The following is a 19996-nucleotide window of genomic DNA, read 5'->3' on the forward strand; positions in this document are numbered from 1 at the left end:
CTACCTTTATACCTTCCTGTACGTAAAAAAGAGATGTCCTATGAAACCTCCGACATTTTCTCCCAAAACATTTTCTTCCTGTTATAAATAATTTTACACACCTAAAATGAATTTTTCACTTTATAAACTATGCAGAATGCTTTACTTATTTGTCCTAATACTAACATACTAATTTAAAACCCATTTATAACCAAGATATAGCTTATTTTTTAGCTTATCTCCTTGTGCACAGAGATTTTTAGCCCTGAAAATATGGGCTGTCAGGGTTTTGATGTCTTCAGAGAATTTGGGAATCTCTTGGAATCTTATGCATAATTTTTAGCATATGTGTGCATGTTCCTATGTCTGTCAAAGATTATCATAACTATCAGATTTTCAGAGAAGTCCATGATACAAAAAAGGTAAAGAACTACTGTTTTTATATCCCTTATCTCCTACCGTGAGGAGAGGATGTAGAAGAAAGTTTTACTTCCAAGTCTTAATGACAGCAGCTGTTCTCTGAAGCAGAACATACTTAGTGCCATTATAGATCCAAAGCTAATTGGAAAAAAATGTTACTTCACTAATTAAGAAGTAAGGAACAAAAAGAATTAGCACTCTTTTCTGCTCCCTTCTTTACCTCCATCTTCATTTTACTTTTGATTGTGAGAGCCAACATTTATTAAAGAGGATCTGAGGTCAGAGAGGTTGAGTAATTTACCCAAGATTATATGCGTAGGGAGTAGTGGTGGAGTCAAGACTTGAACCCTTGTCAGTTTGATGTTTAAGCCTGTGCTCTTAGTCACTGTAGTTTTCATTGTCACAGCAGGGCCTGCTGGGTTGAGATACAGGAATTGGGCCACCAGTGCAGTGACACTGTAACAGCAATGAGCTGATCACTCTTCCTTCTACAAAACGTATTCAAGTCTCAAACCTAAAGCTTGAATAGAAATTGTGACTGTGAAAACCATTGTTTCAAATCATAACACAGAAGGCCCAATCTTACTTAAAGCTTTATTTCACTCTCTACATTGAGAATTTGCCTTAAGAAAATAAAAATGTTGGAAAATGGAAATTCTGCCATTTTTTGCAACGTGATTACTGATGAATCACTATTGTTAGGTAAATATGGATGAAACTTAAAAGATTAGCAAAGGTTGACACTGGATGGAAGTAGAGTAGGTTATAGATGATTGCAAAATTTCCTTTATTTTTAGAGTAGATATCACAGGAAAATTTTTGGGAGTGCAAATAAATATGGAAACGTTCCCCCAATAATTTTAGAGCACTAAAAGGGTAGCAGAATGAAAACCCTAGAAAAAAATGGTGAGGACTTTTCTTTTAGTATTTATAGTCATATCACGAAATAATTCCTCCATATTTTTACTCCTAGGAGGCAGATAACAGCTTTTTCTTTCTTCTAATGGAGCAAACCTCTTCTTTGACTGCCTTGCAAAAAATTCAGGACCATCTACTAACTTAGCAGCAGTTCGATTTTAACAGATTCTTTTAACTTCTTAAAAACAAAGAGCATTGCTTATGTCTTTGATGGAGAAAATGGATTTTTTCATGTGTCCTGCTTAGAGAAATACTTTCCTAACCATTAAAAAAATTACCAGATGGTCAGAAAAATGTAAATACTGACTGGATATGTAATAATATTGAGGAATTTTTGATAATTTTTCTATTTGTTATTGTAGTAGTTTGGTCATGCTAATAAAAGAGTTCCTGTATTTTAGACATCCATCCTCAAGTGTTTATTAATGAAAGAATACAGTATTAGAGATTTGCTACAAAGAAATCCAGTAGGGGGCTATAGACAAAATAAGATTGACCATATTTTGATAACTGTTGAAATTGTATGATGGATTCATGCATTATACTGTTCTTTCTATATTTGCATACATTTGATAATTTTCATTATTTAAAAGAAAGAGCCACTTTGCAAACTCAAGTCTTACTTTTTCAAAAATTACATTTTTGAAAAGAATTACATTTGTGGCAAACATTTCATATAATGTCTAACAAATTGTTTCCTAAGGTGATTTAAATTGTATTGCTGGAGCAACTTCTCGAAATGGTGCTTTTATTTGGGATATTAAAAAGGGCAAAATCGTACAACGATTTAATGAGGTAAGATGTATTTATTGCTAGCCGAATAACATAATGTCTTATATGGCTTCACGTTTTTTAAATGCTTTTCTCTCTTAATTTATTAGTTAGTCACCAGGTGGCATTGTAGTGTTTTAATTAGCAGAAAATCCAAGAGGACATGCACGTGCTAAAATGAATTCTGAAAAATGTAGCTGAGTCTAAGATATAAAAATTCACCTAAAGTTGCATTAGCGGTTCAAAGGAATTTTGGGTCATCTGCCACAAAATTGTCTAGGAAAATATTCAAAAGTTGGAAAAAGACTAAACTCAGAACAAGAACCAAATTATAGTCCCAATTTTGTCACTGATTAGCTCTTGACCTAGAGAGGATAATATTATTGCCTTGAATCTGATTGTTCATTTATTTATTTATTTTTTAACATCTTTATTGGAGTATACTTGCTTTACAATGGTGTGTTAGTTTCTGCTTTATAACAAAGTGAATCAGTTATACATATACATATGTCCCCATATCTCTAATGATTGTTCATTTATAAGATGGTGAAGTTGGATTATATAATTTCTTGGGTTTCCTTCCAAGTCTCAAATTCCATTTTTCCATGACAAGTTCTAAAAGCTCCCCTCTTCCTATTTGTAGTGTCACAGATTGTACTTTTCCTTCCGCTTGGAGTTAAATTGTCATCTCATATTTCCCTGGGTTCTGTTAATATTTTGTAAATACGTATGCTCTCGTTACAGTATGTTAGTTGTGAATGGAGGGAAGTGTGAACAGGATCTAGGATTGTCTCTCACTCTCTTGAAATTTCGTTCATTTCAAATGGTTACTGTTGAAGTTTATTAAACATATAACTTACTTGATAATTATTTATATATCGAGGCTTTAAAACCATTTATACAAAAGACTGTTCTCTCTCTCTGAAAATCAAGTAGCCTTGATCTTCCAGGGGTTACGGAAGTTATGTGACAAATACAGAGCCTTAGGGAAACTTCACCAACCGCCAGTATGCAATTTTGCTCTCAAAAGAGGAAACGTTGGCAAAGGACTACAGTTCATCCTTCCCTTTCTCTACTTAACAGCAATCCTCTCAGTTTAGCACTCCCCCAGCCCACCTTCTGCCCTTCCCATCACCAGAACGATGCGTATCCCATAATAAATAAGGATATAAGAAGAAAAGATGAACCTGGAAAAGAAACTTTTGACCTAATTCAAGAATCTTATCCTTGGATATCAGATCTGTCGATTTCTTCTTCTAGCATCTCGGCGTCCTGTCAACTAAGTATCTTCCTATTAGCGCTCGGCAGGTGCAGCCTGATTCCAGCAGCCCAGCCCTGAGCGTCAGGGACGTCTCTTACGTCCATTTATGTCTTTCCCAGCTCCAAGAGCATAGTTAAGACCAATATCGAAACCGCTTACATCTAGGATAATAAATGTGGGGAAAATGAACACTGCCAGCTTCAGTTAACTAAGTTACACGTGCCTCACAAAATAAAATGCAGGACGTGAGGGGGCCATAAGTGCCCCGTTCACGGGGACGAACACAGCTGATGGAGGACCGCCCCTCCTTCAACTGAGTGAGTATGGAGACTGCCTCCATTCTTGTGTTCATCTTTATAAACCTACCCACCTTGACCCCCCAAGAAAGGTAAAAATAGCAAACTGGAGACCACCTTAGTAAAACAGCCTTAAAGCTCCAGATAAAAAGTCACTTTAGTCTTCCCTTAAGAGCAGCCACGATTTAAGTGCTCTATAAAACTGAAATGTTTTAAACAAAATTTGGAAATGGATTGGTTGCAACCTTTATTCACCCATTACCTAGTTGATGATGAATGACATTCCTATGTATAAAATATATTCTCTGTGTTTTTAAAAATTCTCATCATACCAGCTGTGACTGTATTCCTTTACCCTTTCCCAGTCCAAGAATACAGATAAATATAGAGTACAGGTAAATACAGAGTGATTTGGTATAATAATAACCTTAAACCTTCTTTGTTTCACAAAAATAAAATTTTGAAATTTAGAAGAACAATCAATAATAACAGCTGCTTGCAGCATCTCTTATACTGTAGTTTTAGGAGCCTAACTGGGTCAGAAAGCAGATAGATAACTATCTTCACCTCCAGAAGGGCTTTTACAGAAAAAGGTATTACGCTATTAAGCAGAGCTTAATTCTACGTATGGCTGAGGAAGCAGATTCTGGTTCTTGACCAGTGTCCGCAAAAAGGAAATAGAGCCACCCATTTATGTCTTAAAACAATGGTTTTGTTTCGTAAGTGTTGACAGCGTTACACATTCTTTGAAGTATGTATTCGGCTTTCTGCTGTTGACAATAGTGTCTCTGTAGCATCATCTAGAGCAAGTTCCTAATAGAAAAGTAATATTAGAAGAAGTAAATAAATAAGAGGAAAAAGGGGTGAATTATTTCTTATTGATAGGTATTTTACATTTTTTGAAGCATGGAAAAAATGGAATATTCTGCATTGCCTGGAGTCATAAAGATTCCAAAAGAATAGCAACCTGCAGTGGTGATGGTTACTGGTAAGTACTATGTATGAAATTACACTGTTTATAAAAGATACATTTGATAGTATCAACTGTATCATGTTAGCACATACATTAAAATATTCGATGAGATTCCATTTGTACAGCTCTACCTACTATCATAAATATTATTTATAAGCCCGCATAGGCACATGCTACATTGCTATGATATATCAGTAATAAATAACAATGCAATGATGTTTAAAAGTAAACAAACCACTAATTCTTTCTAAATGAACATACTACTCGAATTTTAACTAAAATACTGTGACTTGCCTCAAAGAAACTTAAAGGACTTTCACAGAGTCTAATTTTCATCACATTTTGAGGGAGTGGTATTTCAGTTTCGCAAGTGATTAAAGAGGTATCAAGTGCTCTAGAAACTTGTTCACAGTAGGTGTTATTATTTTAAAAAGGATAAAAAGGCTTTGTAAGGAGGAATAAGGTCATGCCTGTGGGAAATGCCTATTTTTAGAAAGTGACTAACTTTTCAGAAATATGTGCTTTCTTAATTCTGTTGAGTCCCAGGAAAAAGTAGGCTTCCGAGAAATATATGTGAGGGAAGAATTGCCTTTGAGTTAAAAAAAAATGTTTTTAATCCAGTGGTGCTACCCTATAGCTATAGGTATTGTCATCTTTGACAGGTAGTATAAGCACTTATGGTTGTTGAGACGTAGTAAAGTTTATCTCCTCTTAGGTTTTGCTATACCCAGCCCAAAATCTTCTCATCCTCACTTTTTAATTTCAGTGGAAAATACAGTAGTTATGGAAACCAAAGATCTTTACCAAGAAGTTAAAATTTTCAGAAACAACATTTAGTGATTTTTTCCCTTGAAAATGACTATTTGCTAATTGATACATACCAAAGTACGAAAGATGTACGCAAGAGTTTTTTGACTAGGTGATACACGATTAGCTTTACCATGTTCTCAGGGCATTACTTATTTGATAAATACCACAGTCAATGACTAAATATTTGGAAGCGTAGGTCACCACCACTAACCAGTAACCTCAAAAGTTTTGGTGGGCCTAGTGATGTTTTAAAAGGGTCTTTTCCAAAGACTTTTAAAACTTTGCAATACGTTAATTTATACACAGCTTTGTGTCCTTAATGGAATCAATAGCCCTTGCACTATGGTAACATTATAGGAGGGTATTAGAACTTCTTTTGTTTTTGCAGTGAAAGTATATAGGATCTGTTTTGGGAGAAGGGGTCCTCTGAATTTCTAGTTGTATCACTTAAAATATGCCACGAAAATATTATATGTCTTGCAGTTGGTGTAATAGTGCATGCAACCAACACTATAAATGAGTTGTTTTAAACATACATTTTGAACTGTTAAATTTTGAACTGTTAAATTTTGAAGCTGAAATCCAGTGCATATGTTTTAAAATATATGTATTAAACTATGTATTTCCCTAATTAAAAATATAAGAAATAGTTTCTAAATAAAAATGTATCTCCTTTAAATTGGTTTCAGTGGGTTACCATAATTAATACTATGTGATATAAATATCCTTACTCATAATTGGTAATATTATTTACACAGTACTTTTAAATGTTCCTTGTGCTTTGCAGACAAAGTCTCTTTCCTAAAACACTTATGTTCGAATTTTACAGCTCTGGCTTTCTTCCCTTGAATGATGTATTTAGACTGTTGTAATTTTCTATTAATATATTATACTTAATTTCAGTATTATTCGAACAGTTGATGGTAAAGTACTACACAAATACAAACATCCAGCTGCAGTGTTTGGTTGTGATTGGAGCCAAAACAACAGGTAAGTATTTTTTCCGGAAATAAGTAATAATTACATTTCAGAGATTTTGAATAGCCATAAAGTTTAATGTTATTTCCACAGGTAATATTCATGACTCTTTTTAGGTAATATTCCCTTTGCCTAGCCTTGTAATTGCATGTGTAACCGTCTGTTTTTATTCCGTGAGGTTTTTATATGATTTAGAAATACTGATTTCCAACTTTCAAGCTATTTCCTGCTGCTTTAAGGAAAAGCATATGACTAACTAATGAAACTTGGAAATCAGTCCAATCTGTGTGTGTCTTCTGAGAAACGTGGCCCTTCCTCTGAACCCTTTTTAGGAATCTGTGCAATGGTATTTTGTTCCCCATGACTTTCCACTGCCCCCACCTAATGCAAATGCCACGGCCTTGGGTGATTTCCCATGACATAGAACTTAGAATGGTTTTGAAAGGTCAACCTTGCTTAAGAGCCTGGCATTAAAGATCAGCTTAGGTTTAAAAATTAATCCAAGTCAAACCTCCACTAAAATTGATCCTTTAAGTCACTGCACTGCCAAGAATCTTGTGTTTCAAACCTCTCTTTGATGGGATATAAATTATATTAAAAAATTCAAACTTTCTTTAAATATTGTGAAAACAATGTGAATTATGCTTTTCCATATTAGAGTTGTAAAATATACATACTAAAATTTTAAAACCTTATTACACTGTGTTCTGAGTCAAATCACATACTATACAAAGTGATGGATCTATGAGTTTCTTCCAGTAAATATAGAAGCATTTATTACACACAGTTACAGGTTCTTTTTTTTTTTAATTATTTTTTTTATGTGGACCATTTTTAAAGTCTTTATTGAATTTATTACAATATTGCTTCCGCTTTATGTTTTGGTTTTTTTGGCCCCAAGGCATGTGGGATCTTAGCTTCCCGACGGGGGATCGAACACGCACCCCCTGCATTGGAAGGCGAAGTCTTAACCATGGACTGCCAGGGAGGTCCCCGGTTAGAGGCTCTAAAATGAGCTTGTGACCAGCTCTTCCGCAGTATTTCCCATCTCAGCGGCCTGAAAATGCAAACAACAAACTGCTAAAGCCCAAATCCTTGACCTCTTCTTTTAGACCTTATCATCTCTCAATTTTCACTTCCAGCCAGCCATCAATTCCTGTCATATCCTCCATCTAAATATCCTTCTTTACCCAACCATCCCTCCAACGACTAAACTAATGACATTTGTCTGTTTTGGGACTTCTGCAAAAGTCTTCTAAATCAATTCCAGAATTCACACCTTTCGTCACCACTTCCTCTCTCTGTGTTCTCTAGGTTGCTGTCAGAGTAAGCGTTGAAAACCACAGATGTGAGCACTGCATTCTCCTGCTTAAATCCTTCAACAGTTTCCCATTGATCTTGGATAATGTGCAGAATCTTAGCCAGTCCTGCAAGGGAGTCCCTGTATAATCCCATTCCTTTGTACTTTAGTATTACATTACAAGCCTTGCTCCCCTTGTTCCTTACATCCAGCCACAGTGGCTTTGGACTTCTTGAACCAGCCAGCTCGTTTTCATCCCAAGGCTTTCACTCCTGTTTCCCCTTCCATCTAGGATTCTACTTCCCACCCACCCCGTAGAACTCCTCCCAACCCGGGCCAGATATAACTAACTTCTCCCTATCCTTCAGCTCTCAGCTCAAAAAACCACTTTTGGAGAAAAGTCTTCCCTGACCCCCATATTAGGTAAATTTCCCCTATGGTATAATAAGCCTTGGGTGCACTTAACATCATAAAATTAAGTTTTATTTGTGAATTGGCTGCTTCGTCCTCTAAAATGTAAGCTCCATGAGATCAGCAGTGGTTATCTATTTTTAGCAGTATATTCTTAGCAAAACACTGTACTTCTGACCCTCACTATGCCTTGAAAAAAACAGATGTTTAATAAATATTTGTTGAATATAAAAATGAGTAGAATTACCTTGCATATGATCAACAGAACAGTTCCACATTCTTATTTCTGTGTTTTATAGGGTTAATAAGAATTTGACTGGTAGGAAAAAAAATAAGAAATTAATGCAGTATGCCTTGTTGGTTAAGAAAACTTTTTTTTAAAAAAAGTCCTTTATACTTAACTACTGTGTCTACTACCAAGCCTACCTAATAAATTTCATTTTTCATTTTAAAATTTCACTTTTATTTTTAAAAATCTTTTCTAAATGTTCTAATTTCTGTATTTATATTGCACTTAGCATCCTAGGAGATAAGTGAAAAACACCTTGAACTTATAAAAGTTTATTCATAAGATATTTCTGAATTTGTAATTTTGATATCTGTATGTACCTTCTTTGAATATTTTTTCATTTCTAAGATTTTATCTTTATGTATCTGCATAGACATATATACAGAAATATGCTCGTGTATATGTGTAAATATTTGTATTATGCAAAATACATTTTCCCACATAGAGGAATGGGCTGTTTATCAGTGGGCCTTGGGCACATGTAATCTACACATTATAGATTGGCATGCAGTTTACAAACTGGTGTATTTCTGCATGTAAGGTTAAATAAATATAGGTATTACAACCCATGTGACAAAAATCAACAATTTGAAGTTTGGAGAAGGTTTTGATAACAGCTGGGTCCAAAACGTGTAACTTCCCCTCTCTACCTTTAAAGCCTGGGGACTGTTTATACGGTTGTTAATGTTCCTCCGGGAGACTGTTCTGGCTGGTACCTGATGCCACATGTCTGCCTAGTACTCGAATTCCGTTGGGAACAGTATTCCAGGCATGACAGCTAGGGTACAAATAGTTGCTTAGCTGTCTCACTCTCTTAGAGATAATGAGCCAAGATCATTAAAAGATCAGATCCACATATTATATTCCCAGAGGATTCTGTTGGAACAAACCGTTAAGCATCTCACCAGAGAGAATTGGAAAACCAGGAATGTGACTTACTGTCAGATGAAACGACCCTGGTTCTGCGGGGAGCTTTCCAAGCACACTTCTGGGGGAAACATTGCTATTTATATCCCTACCACAACAAAATTTACCAACGGTCAGGGCATGTAGTTATTAATAACGTGCCTACCAGCAATTAAGCAAATCTCAATCACTGACCATTCAGGACCCTTCTTAAGACCCAATAGTTGCAAAATATAAAGGTCTGAGAAATACTAAAGTTATGAATCTGGACATCTGGAAAAAGAATGTATAGAAATAACTGTACCATTATCTCTCATAAATAAAATAAAAACACAACTGATTGAAAGGGAACATTGAGAAACTCTTTCTGTACTAGAGCAGTTGCTGTAAATGATGTTTTTACTTACGTAAGATTTTAGTGTAACTTCATTAAGGGAGCAAAATATTCTCGTTTTAGAAGTTAGAACTGTGTGCATTTAAAAACTATCAGTAACAAATAATACCAAACTTTTTATTTTTTAATGTGCCGTGGGTGATATTTCAGAGACATGATAGCCACTGGCTGTGAAGACAAAAATGTTCGTGTCTATTATGTGACCACCAGTTCCGACCAACCACTGAAAGTGTTTAGTGGGCACACAGAGAAAGTGTTCCATGTTAGGTGGTCTCCTCTGAGGGAGGGAATTCTTTGCAGCGGCTCTGATGATGGGTATGTATTTTTGGATTCTAATTTTCTAGTCCTAAAAATCATAAGCTTGTAATTTTCTAGAAATGTACTTATTTATATGATCCAACGTGTATGTGGAACTATTTTAAATATGTACTTAACAAGTAGGCAGTTAACAAGTATCTAATTGCATCCAACTACAAGTAAATTAAATCTTTCCATACTTAGCATCTTATTCATGATTTCTATTTCCTTATTTATTGTACTTGCAGTAGATGCTTATTTCTCTCTTATCAGGAACAAAGTTAACAAATCTGTTGGGAAAGGGAAAAACGTCTGAAACAATAAACCTTTGTAAAATGTAGAGACGAGTTTATTTTTAATAATGTTCCCATATTTAATGTGGGAAACAGCTGTACTCTGTTTTCATTAAGAATGGAATAAAAGAAGATGATTATATATGTTAGCATGAAAAGAAGATACTTTAGAAATGAGAGTGACTTAACATTTTTTTCTGGGTTTATGAAAGTTTCTGAAATCTTGTCTATATTTTATATCCAGACAAGATACATTTGCATGGTACAGTTTGGGCTGTTTGAATATGAGATAAATTTAGGTAAGAAAAATCTTACTTGGTGCAAGTAAAAGTTGTAGTATATAGTAACCACATTATCCTGTCCTGGTATAAAGGGGAAAAGAAGAAAGGAGTCTTTTTATATATAGCAGAAAGAGATATGCCTTAAGAAATAAAATATGTGGTGTGTCTCCTCATAGTGTAATATAACCTTTGGAGTATTAATATTTTAATATTTTTCAGGTTTATATAAATCTTTAACTAAAAGATTATTATGATTTGTCCAAGCAGAGTTGGCATTTGGAGGTCTTAAATTGATTTTGAGTTCAAATTGTCCTTCAGTAACATTTGTACTCTACACAATCAGTAGATTCAAGTAATATTATAAACCCATTTATATTTAAATTTTGTACTTGATCTGAGAGTGATTCCACAGACTAAGAAACTTATTTAACTGACAAAAACATGAAGTGTTTCCTGTATTGATAAAAGCATAGATACGAATTGATTTTTCAAATAATACCCGTCATCATACATGCTGTATTTTCATGTTATACAAATTGAGTGCTCTTAAATTATTGTATACATGTTGTTAGTCATATTTTTCTTTGGCTTTATCTGCTCTGGATATTTTATTTTAAGAAAGCAATTTTTTAAACACATGAACTGCGAAATCATATATTTAGTATCGGGGGTTAATGACCAGTAAAAGGAAGGAAAAAATATTGGAATAGGATGGCTCTAGCCTAGTTAATTATTCATTTTAAAATAAATAAAATTCATTTTTATTTGCTATAAAGAAGAGAATCATAACATATATTGAAACATAAAATGTTTTTTCAGTATACTAAGAAATAATCATTGTGTTCCATTAAGAGTATGCTGATACTCTAGACAAATTATAACTTGAATGGTATTATATACATAATATTCTGTTTTCAGTTCTGTTCGAATCTGGGATTATACTCAAGACGCATGCATAAACATTCTTAGAGGACACACGGCACCTGTGCGGGGATTAATGTGGAATACTGAAATCCCATACCTACTAATATCTGGCAGCTGGGACTACACTATAAAAGTGTGGGACACTCGGGAAGGAACTTGTTTGGATACCGTGTACGATCATGGTGCAGATGTATACGGTAAAGTGTTTTTCATGTACTTTTAAGTTTTGCTATATTAATGATTATAATTTCTGAGCAAGACAGTATTTTTGAAGAAGTCTTACAGTGTTTCATTTTGAAATAACATTTATCTTAGTAGAAGGTATACATGCTTACTATTTAAATATCAGAATACACAGAAGATAATAGAAAATGTCATCAGAAATAATCAGAAAATAACTCTTGTTAGCACTGTGGTGTCTTTCTCTCTATCCCTGTAGAGAAACATACACACACACAGACACACACACACACACACACACACATGCACGCACACATATACCCTTGCACATATTCTCATGTATGGCTTGGATTTTTCTCCGTTACCTTACCATCACCCCAAAGGTAAGTTGTAAAACAGGAAATCCTTAATAACTTAGGTATGACGTAGTTAGCCATTCCTTTACCTCTATTTTTGGATATTTGGGGCAATGTTTTGTTTCTTAATATAGTACAAAGTTTTTTACTATAAATGAGTTGGGAATGGAAAATCAGATTCCTTACCTTTTGCACATGATTTTACTCTCATTTGTAGCACCCAAACCTTGATGGGGTTGAATAGGTAAATTAAGAATGCAAAAATGATTATTGAGAGCAGTTAACCCTGACCTAGTCATTGTATCCATATGCTTTACGCCAATGGCCTTTTAGTTACTGCAGTGCGGGACTGAGTGTGGGAGAGAATCCCTTTTCCGGACATTCTAAAATGAAAGGCCCTCAAGTCTGTCTTTATCGTGTAATGAGAACATCCACCCATACCTGGATCACTGTGTATTCCATGGGTATGACAGTCAGCTTGCTGATACCCCAACTGAAATGTAATTTCAACACTTTCATCCAGGACCATCTGCTTTCTAATAATTATTCAACTCTGTATTCATATCTACAGAAGATGCTAAATACATTTTTTTACATCCTTGTATTGTTTTCAGCCAAGACAGAAATGTTATTTAAAACACTTCTCCACAACTTCAGTTCTGTGGAAGGGTTAGGAGGTACACATCAATAAAACATATTTTTCAGTGCTTCGTTTAGTAAATGGCTTTATTTCTTCCATCAGGTTTAACGTGCCACCCACGTCGCCCCTTCACTATGGCCTCGTGCTCCCGGGACTCTACAGTGAGACTCTGGTCATTAACGCCGTTAATCACTCCTTTACAAATAAATATTCTGGCAGATAGATCCTGGGAAGAAATTATCGGGAACACTGGTATGGAAGCTCTGCCTGTATTAGATCTTCTTTCTAAATACGATTTTATAAGCGCTCTTTTCTCACTGAGTTGTGTCTCTTCTCCAGATTGTGCTGTAGAACAAGGCATGCCCCCTCTGCTGTGCGGCAAAGTGTCAAGAGATATCAAACAGGAGATAGAGAAACTAAGTGGTAACCCTCGTGTGAAAAAACTGAGATGGTTTTCAGAATGTTTATCAGTAAGTATTATAGGAATTAAATGTGAAAATTTCCCCTTTAGCCAAAGTGAATCATGACAACTTTTTGTCATTAAGTGATCACATATTTACATGTGCCATCCCAGTGTAAGAAAGCAAATGGTCCATAAGTTGTGAGGGCAGTGAGACATTAAAAAGGAGACAGAAGAAGGCAATTTGCTGTTTCCACCCTACTAACACTGATAAAATCGATCATTGACTAATCAGTAGCATTTCTGACAGCCTTTAGGGCACTTCAGCTACCGATCTACCTCCTAACTTGTCAGCTGCTGCTGTGTGGTCTTCATTTGTCTGCTTTTATAGCATGCTTCCTTACCTTCTATTCTGGCCCTCGCCTTGATATTACTATCTTTTATTATTGGCAATAAATCAACTTTTCCTTCTTAATTATTACTGGCACTTCAGAGCTGCGTGTTTTGTTTTGAAGACCCTTTTCACCTCAAGAACTATTCGTGATCTTCCACATGATAATAGATAGCTGAGATTATTTCTGAGCTAACAAAATATGTAATCAAAAAAGTTTGCCACTGACCTTAAATGATTTTAAATTTAGTGTTATTTTATAAATTATAACAGTTTCTACTATATACATTTGAAAATATCCAAAATTTTCATATTATACCACACACGCTTATACACGCACATTTTTATGTATAGAGGCTATTTGCTGGGACCGTGGGTGATTCAAGGATCTTTTGCAACGAATAAAGCTTTTCCCCTCTGGTACTCAATAGACAATTTGGGTGCATGCATTAATCCAACAAGGATCTCAGAGGGCCTAACAAAAAAAGCAAATGGAAACCAGAAACAATAAATAAGACAGAGTATAATTATTATCCTGTTAATTTTTCAAGTTAGATATGCCTACATTATATTTTTAAAGGTGCAAAATGCTGTGGGGTTTTTAATTCACTATTATATCTTTGGATGTTCTGTATCAACTTTTTAGCCTCCGGGTGGCAGTGACAATTTATGGGACTTAGTTGCTGTGATAAAAGGGCAAGATGATAGCTTACTTCCTCAGAACTACTGTAAAGGAATAATGCATTTGAAACATCTGATTACATTCCGAACAGTAAGTAAAGTATGCAGATGTGATGTACTCAAACAAAAAATTTGTGCCTTTTCACTACTAAAATACGAAAATTATTTTTCGCATATATAATTAGAGTTGGTAGACTGAAGTAAGTGAACACTGAGGACATAAACCTTCAGTAAAAACTGATCACGAGAGTATCAATTATTTTGGGAACAGATTAAGGCAGCCATGGTTTTCATAGGTTGAATCTCGTGAAATTCTTCAAAGGTCACCTGGAAAGCCCTTGAAATGCTTTACCTTTACACTGTTACCAGATGATTGTATGTATGGGCTACTCTGATTTTTGTCTCAGAGTCCTACTAGGCTGTATTCTGGGATATTAAAACTGATCATATTTTATCCCTTAATGAATTTCAGTACAAAACTACTAGTCACCTTATACATGAAGCGATATGCAGTTCCAACAATAAACTAGTCCTGGGACCAGAAAGAAGAAAAAGCTCTTATATTTGCAATGAAGTATCAATGGGTGACTATTGAATTGTTAGACCATGGAGAGAATCCTGCCATGGATGTGGATTTGATGGTGATAGGAAGCAGCTATTTTCATAAAGAAGTACCCTTTTAAATCACAAACTGAACACCTAATGACTATAACAGTTACCTATTGATAGTATAGAAACCAATTAGAATAATTTTTAGTTTTTATTTTTAGTTATTTATTTATTATAATATTTTTTCACCAGTTATATACCACTTTATCACTCACTACCTTTTGGCCTCTGGACTTCTGGTGAGTTTTAAGGAAAATGGGATTTAGCCTCTTCCCACCCACACCAGGCATATCCAAGCCCTACTCTTCACCACACCAAAATATTGTGTTTAAAGAGGTATTATATTTTATAGATAAAAAGCATTGATTTAAAAAAATATTTAATTTCCAGTGCTATATGCTTATAAAATATGTATCCGTATAATGTTTTTATAATCATCTGTTATCACTAACTGTTGCATAACAAAATTTAGAAAATTTCATTTTCTTCTTAACCAGTCTGAAGCCCAAGAACTAACCACAGTCAAGATGTCTAAATTTGGTGGTGGTATTGGTGTCCCTACTAAAGAGGAAAGACTGAAGGAAGCTGCTGAAATACACTTGCGATTAGGACAGATTCGGAGATACTGTGAGCTGATGGTCGAACTTGGAGAGGTAAAACGTGCTATTAAAGCAAAACCAAGGAGTCTCACACAGTGTTCCAAGTCTCAGTTAGATACTAAGTATCAAGCTTATCTTCTTCCAGGCCTGGTTGGTTCTCTGCCAATCTGATACCAGGGGTCTACCTCAGAGCAGTAGTTATCCAAGTGAGATCCCGGCTAGCTGTATCAACATGCCTTGGAACTCCTTAGACATGCATTTCCCACCCAAACCTACAGAATCAGGAACTCGGGGGATGGAGCCCAATGACGGGTGCTTTTCGAAGCCCTCCAGCTTCTATTCCCAACAAGCTAACCTGTAAGAACCACTGTCCTCGACTCTAGTCTTTGATTCCTAAGAAAACCTATGTTGGCTAATCTGCTCCCCGTGAATTCCCCTTGCGAATACTATTTGTCAGGCCCACACTGACCCCCTCTGAGGGTCAGCTGGTGAAGGCACATTGTGATCTTTAGAGAGCACTGAGTCAACAAAACAGAGTTTTCCAAAAAGGCTTGGATGAATCCATTCTATTAAAATTCAGGATGGTGGTTTCCTTTGGGAGATGGGTGGTGACTGAAATAGAGCAAAAGAGAAGAGGGACTTCTGTTCCTTGATCTGGGAGCTGGTTACATGAGTGTATTCAGTTTGGGAACATTTAGTGAGCTTTGCATTTTTTTGCGTGTATACTTTTAGGTCAACAGAAATTCTCCTACCCATGAAAAATAAAAGATTAGATTGACATGGACTCATTCCATGGTTGATAATTTCTGAAAAGCTCTTGGTTAATTAAGTTTATAATTACAAAGCATGATATTAGGACTCTAAAAGAAAAATGGCATTGACAAACCTAGTGGCAGGGCAAGAATAAAGACATAGACATAGAAGATGGACTTGAGGACACGGGGGTGGGATGTGGAAGCTGGGGCGAAGTGAGAGTGGCATCGATGTATATACACTGCCAAATGTAAAATAGCTAGTGGGAAGCAGCCGCAGAGCACAGGGAGATCAGCTCGGTGCTTTGTGACCACCTAGAGGGGTGGGAGGGAGGCTCAAGAGGGAGAGGATATGGGGATATATGTATGCGTATAGAGGAGATGTGGGGATATATGTATGCAGATGGCTGATTCACTTTTTTGTACAACAGAAACTAACACAGTATTGTGAAGCAATTATACTCCAATCAAGATCTATTAAAAAAAATAACTTAAAAAAAAGAATACTTATAAATAATATGAAGTAAAACTAAGCAGTAACATTACATTAAACTGTATCAAAATTAAATTTAGCTCACCTTTGTATTTCCCCATACATTAGAGACAAACAATGAATTACTGCTTGATCTAAAATAATAAAGTGTACCATTTAAAAATGTTATTTAAAAGGAACTGCAAACTAAAAAAATATTTAACTTAGGAGCAGTGTGAAATTTTTCTTATGAAGAAATAAAGGTATGACTTAAAAGTAACTTCTTTAACAGGGCACTTCTAGAAAGAATATCAAAAATGAAGGAGAAAAAGAATAAATAAATTTTGGTAGAACAGTGTAATTCTTTATCTTTCTGAGTTATATATTTAGGTGTATATAATTTTAAACTATATTTAATTCCAATTTAATTCAAGATAATTTAATCAGGCATTTACTTATGTAGCTAATAATTTTGTTGTTGTGCAGTTTCATCAGTGGACTTAATGATCCAAAGAACTGTGCTTACAACCCTTTAGAAATATAGGTGTCCTGATAATTGTTCATGATCACTGCCTTACAAATAGCTTCTATTTCTGTAAAATTGATAGTATGAGATTAGGAAAACATTTATTTTCACTTGCAACACATGTTTTTATTGAAAGAGCTTGGTGATTTTAAAGTTAATTTAATCTACATTTCAATTTCTTTCTTCCATTCATCCCTACTATAATAAAGACGAATTTCCCCAAAAAACATGATTATAAATAATGTAGTGTTAAAAATTCCCTATTGAAAATTTAACCTATTATTCTCAGGCTAATTACCAATTTTCTAGCTTTATTTGCAGTAGAACTTGCCTGTCTTGGAGAGCCTTAATTAAAATGAAGTTTTGATTTATGTAGTGATATTTCAGAATATTTTCTCCTCAGTTCCCTTCTAGACTTGAATTCAGTGAAATCTGTGTCTTCAAACAACAGTCACAATCAGCCTTAATTGAACAGCGAGCTTCTTTTAGTAGTAGTCTAATTTTTAAAATATGAAGACAGGAATATCAATTATATAGGGAGAGATGACAATAAATAAAATTTATGACAATGAGTAGGGAAAAAATAAAAATAGAAATAAATGCCGTGTTTGTTAAATATAAGTAACAGTGAAATAAAAATTTCAGTGTATATATGACTTTGAAAATAGAACATAGAATACCATAGACCAGATTACTCTGGTGTTGTGTGGGAAGGTGAGTTAGTATATTTTTCAAACTACATACTTTATGTACTACCCCTTCCCCCAAACTCCTTTCTTTTTCTCTCTCTGTTCCCCCCCTTCCCTCCACTGCTCTTTCTTTTTCTGTAGGCTTGGGATTTTCCCTGCTAAATCAGGGAATTTATATATCTTATTTTATTTTAAAATATGGTAATACTTATACTCTAGGGAATGCATGAGATAGTATACAAAAAATATCCCTGGAAATCCAAACACTCTTAATAAAAACTTGTGTTATAAATATGAGTTCATTTTTTAAAAAGTCTGTTAAGAGTTAGCCTGTACAATCAAAATGGGTATGTTTCTGCTCTTTTCTCCTGTTCTAGTGGGACAAAGCCTTGTCAGTTGCGCCAGGGGTGTCTGTGAAATACTGGAAGAAGTTGATGCAGAGGTGAGGCAGAGAATCTGTGTCCAAACAGATGTTTTACATTTTGTTAAAATAGAAGCAATATATAAATATGCTAGTAGCCTTTGAGATATTTTGCTTTTATGTTGTTTTAAATGATAACTGAATTTTATATCTCCTGATACAGTAAATTAAACGAATCGGTTATAAGTCATTTGGTGTTCTTATATTTGAGCTGACATCTGATAAGAACAGTGGTGGAAGGCAAATTCCCCCATGTTGACGGAGGAAATGACAGATCAGTCAACATACTCACTGGTTAATGTATTGCTATTGAAATATAAGTGGTAAGGTTTTTTTGAAGGTTACCAGAAGTTCGTGAAATAGTCATTCTGTAAATAATCTCAGAAATTCTCTCTGTGGACACTAATTCCTGCTGTGTCCTCTGCATGTGTACAAGGTAGTTCTGATGATGAAGAAGAGTTTTACCACTGAACAAGGTTAACCGGATGTCCTTGTTCTAGAATGTAATAAACAAACAAGATTTCTTCTGAAGTGTATTGGTTTCCTAGGGCTGCCATAGGAAAGGACCACAAACTGAGAGCTTAGAACAACAGAAATGTATTCTCTCACGGCTATCAAGTTGTCAACAGTGTTGCTTCCTGCTGGAGGTTCTGAGAAGGAATCAGGTCCGTGCTGTCCCCCTGGCTTCTGGTGGTTACCGACAGCCCTTGGCACTGCAGGCTCTGCCTAGTCTTCACATGGCATTATCCCCCGTGCGTCTCTGGGTCCAAATTTCCCCTTTTTAATAAGGATACCAGTCATATGAGATTTAGAGTTTACCCTAATCCAGTACAACCCCATCTTAACTTTATATCAGCAAAGACTCTATTTCCAAATGAAGTCACATTCACAGGTACTGTGGATTAGGGCTTCCAACATGTATCTTTTGAGGGGGAAACATAGACTGTTCTCTGTTCTGTTCTACTCATTCGTTCCACAAATATTTAGCGCTCACTACGTGCCAGTTACCGTAGAGGACTATTTAATGAGTAATTACCTTGCTTCTGGCATTAAAAATGAAAAGTTTGGTTTTCGTTTCATGGGACATGGTTTAGAAAAAAATTCAACTGTAACTCACACGTACCAATAAAATCAAGCAGAGACTAAGCATGAAATACAGAAGGATTAACGCATTAGCCGTGGGAAAGTGGACCATTCCCTAGCACCTACTCTCCCCAAGTAAGTTAAGCAATAGCTAGCTCCAGCCCTCAGACTGCAGGCTCCTTAGACTAAGCTCTAAGAATCCAAAGTAATTCTAAGTTCACGTATCTTCTATTGTGCGTACAATTACTACACAATTGTAAATGTCATTGCTCCCACTGAAACCTTAATAAAGTCAGGTTAGCAGAGGGTATTTATTTCACAAAACAATTTTGTTTCAACCTAAGAAACAACAGTCTTTTTCATTTATCTTTGAAAACCAGCACCTGATTTTCTCTGCTCCTTAGTTCTCATGGTGGCCAGAAAATCATGTCCCTGCAACTCCTAAGTTCATGTTTTATGGATCCAGCCATTCAGAAAGATTGGTCGGCAGTCTCTCAGCCCTACTTCTAAATGCCCAGGAAGAGAATATTGCTTCTAAACAGCTATAACAGGGAAACCAGGGTCAGATGGTAAAAGCCTGGTTGTTAGGGAAAACGCCAATGACCCTGAACTGGAGACTGTTAACAGTCATCTAGGCAAACAGTAATAAAATTGTTGTTTTATTCTTAAATAAAAAAGTGTCTACTGCACCCACCC

General features: G+C 35.3%; 1 protein-coding gene and 1 long non-coding RNA gene across 9 annotated transcripts in view; one reads left to right on the forward strand and one right to left on the reverse strand.

Annotated features, from left to right (window-relative positions):
- LOC309651414 overlaps positions 1–9698 on the reverse strand; it is a 43341-nt gene extending 33643 nt beyond the window's left edge. Inside the window, exon 1 of the long non-coding RNA XR_014258109.1 lies at positions 9346–9698. This is a non-coding gene — a long non-coding RNA (uncharacterized lncRNA). The remainder of the gene's footprint in view (positions 1–9345) is intronic.
- Positions 1–19996, forward strand: part of WDR17 (WD repeat domain 17) — a 95825-nt gene that overhangs the window by 56903 nt on the left and 18926 nt on the right. For 4 of the 8 annotated variants that reach the window (XM_082444084.1, XM_082444085.1, XM_082444081.1 and 1 more), the window contains 10 exons: positions 2021–2112; positions 4551–4633; positions 6332–6418; positions 9857–10021; positions 11496–11698; positions 12780–12929; positions 13017–13147; positions 14115–14240; positions 15256–15411; positions 18174–18238. In XM_082444084.1, coding sequence (XP_082300210.1) covers positions 2021–2112; positions 4551–4633; positions 6332–6418; positions 9857–10021; positions 11496–11698; positions 12780–12929; positions 13017–13147; positions 14115–14240; positions 15256–15411; positions 18174–18238 — 1258 coding nt within the window. Of the gene's footprint in view, positions 1–2020; positions 2113–4550; positions 4634–6331; positions 6419–9856; positions 10022–11495; positions 11699–12779; positions 13148–14112; positions 14241–15255; positions 15412–18173; positions 18239–19996 lie in introns of all 8 variants that reach the window. The other 4 variants (XM_082444078.1, XM_082444079.1, XM_082444080.1 and 1 more) reach the window with 2 other exon arrangements.

Source organism: Balaenoptera physalus (genome assembly GCF_965194825.1).
Source record: "Balaenoptera physalus genome assembly, chromosome: 21".
NCBI classification, from domain to species: Eukaryota; Metazoa; Chordata; class Mammalia; order Artiodactyla; family Balaenopteridae; genus Balaenoptera; species Balaenoptera physalus.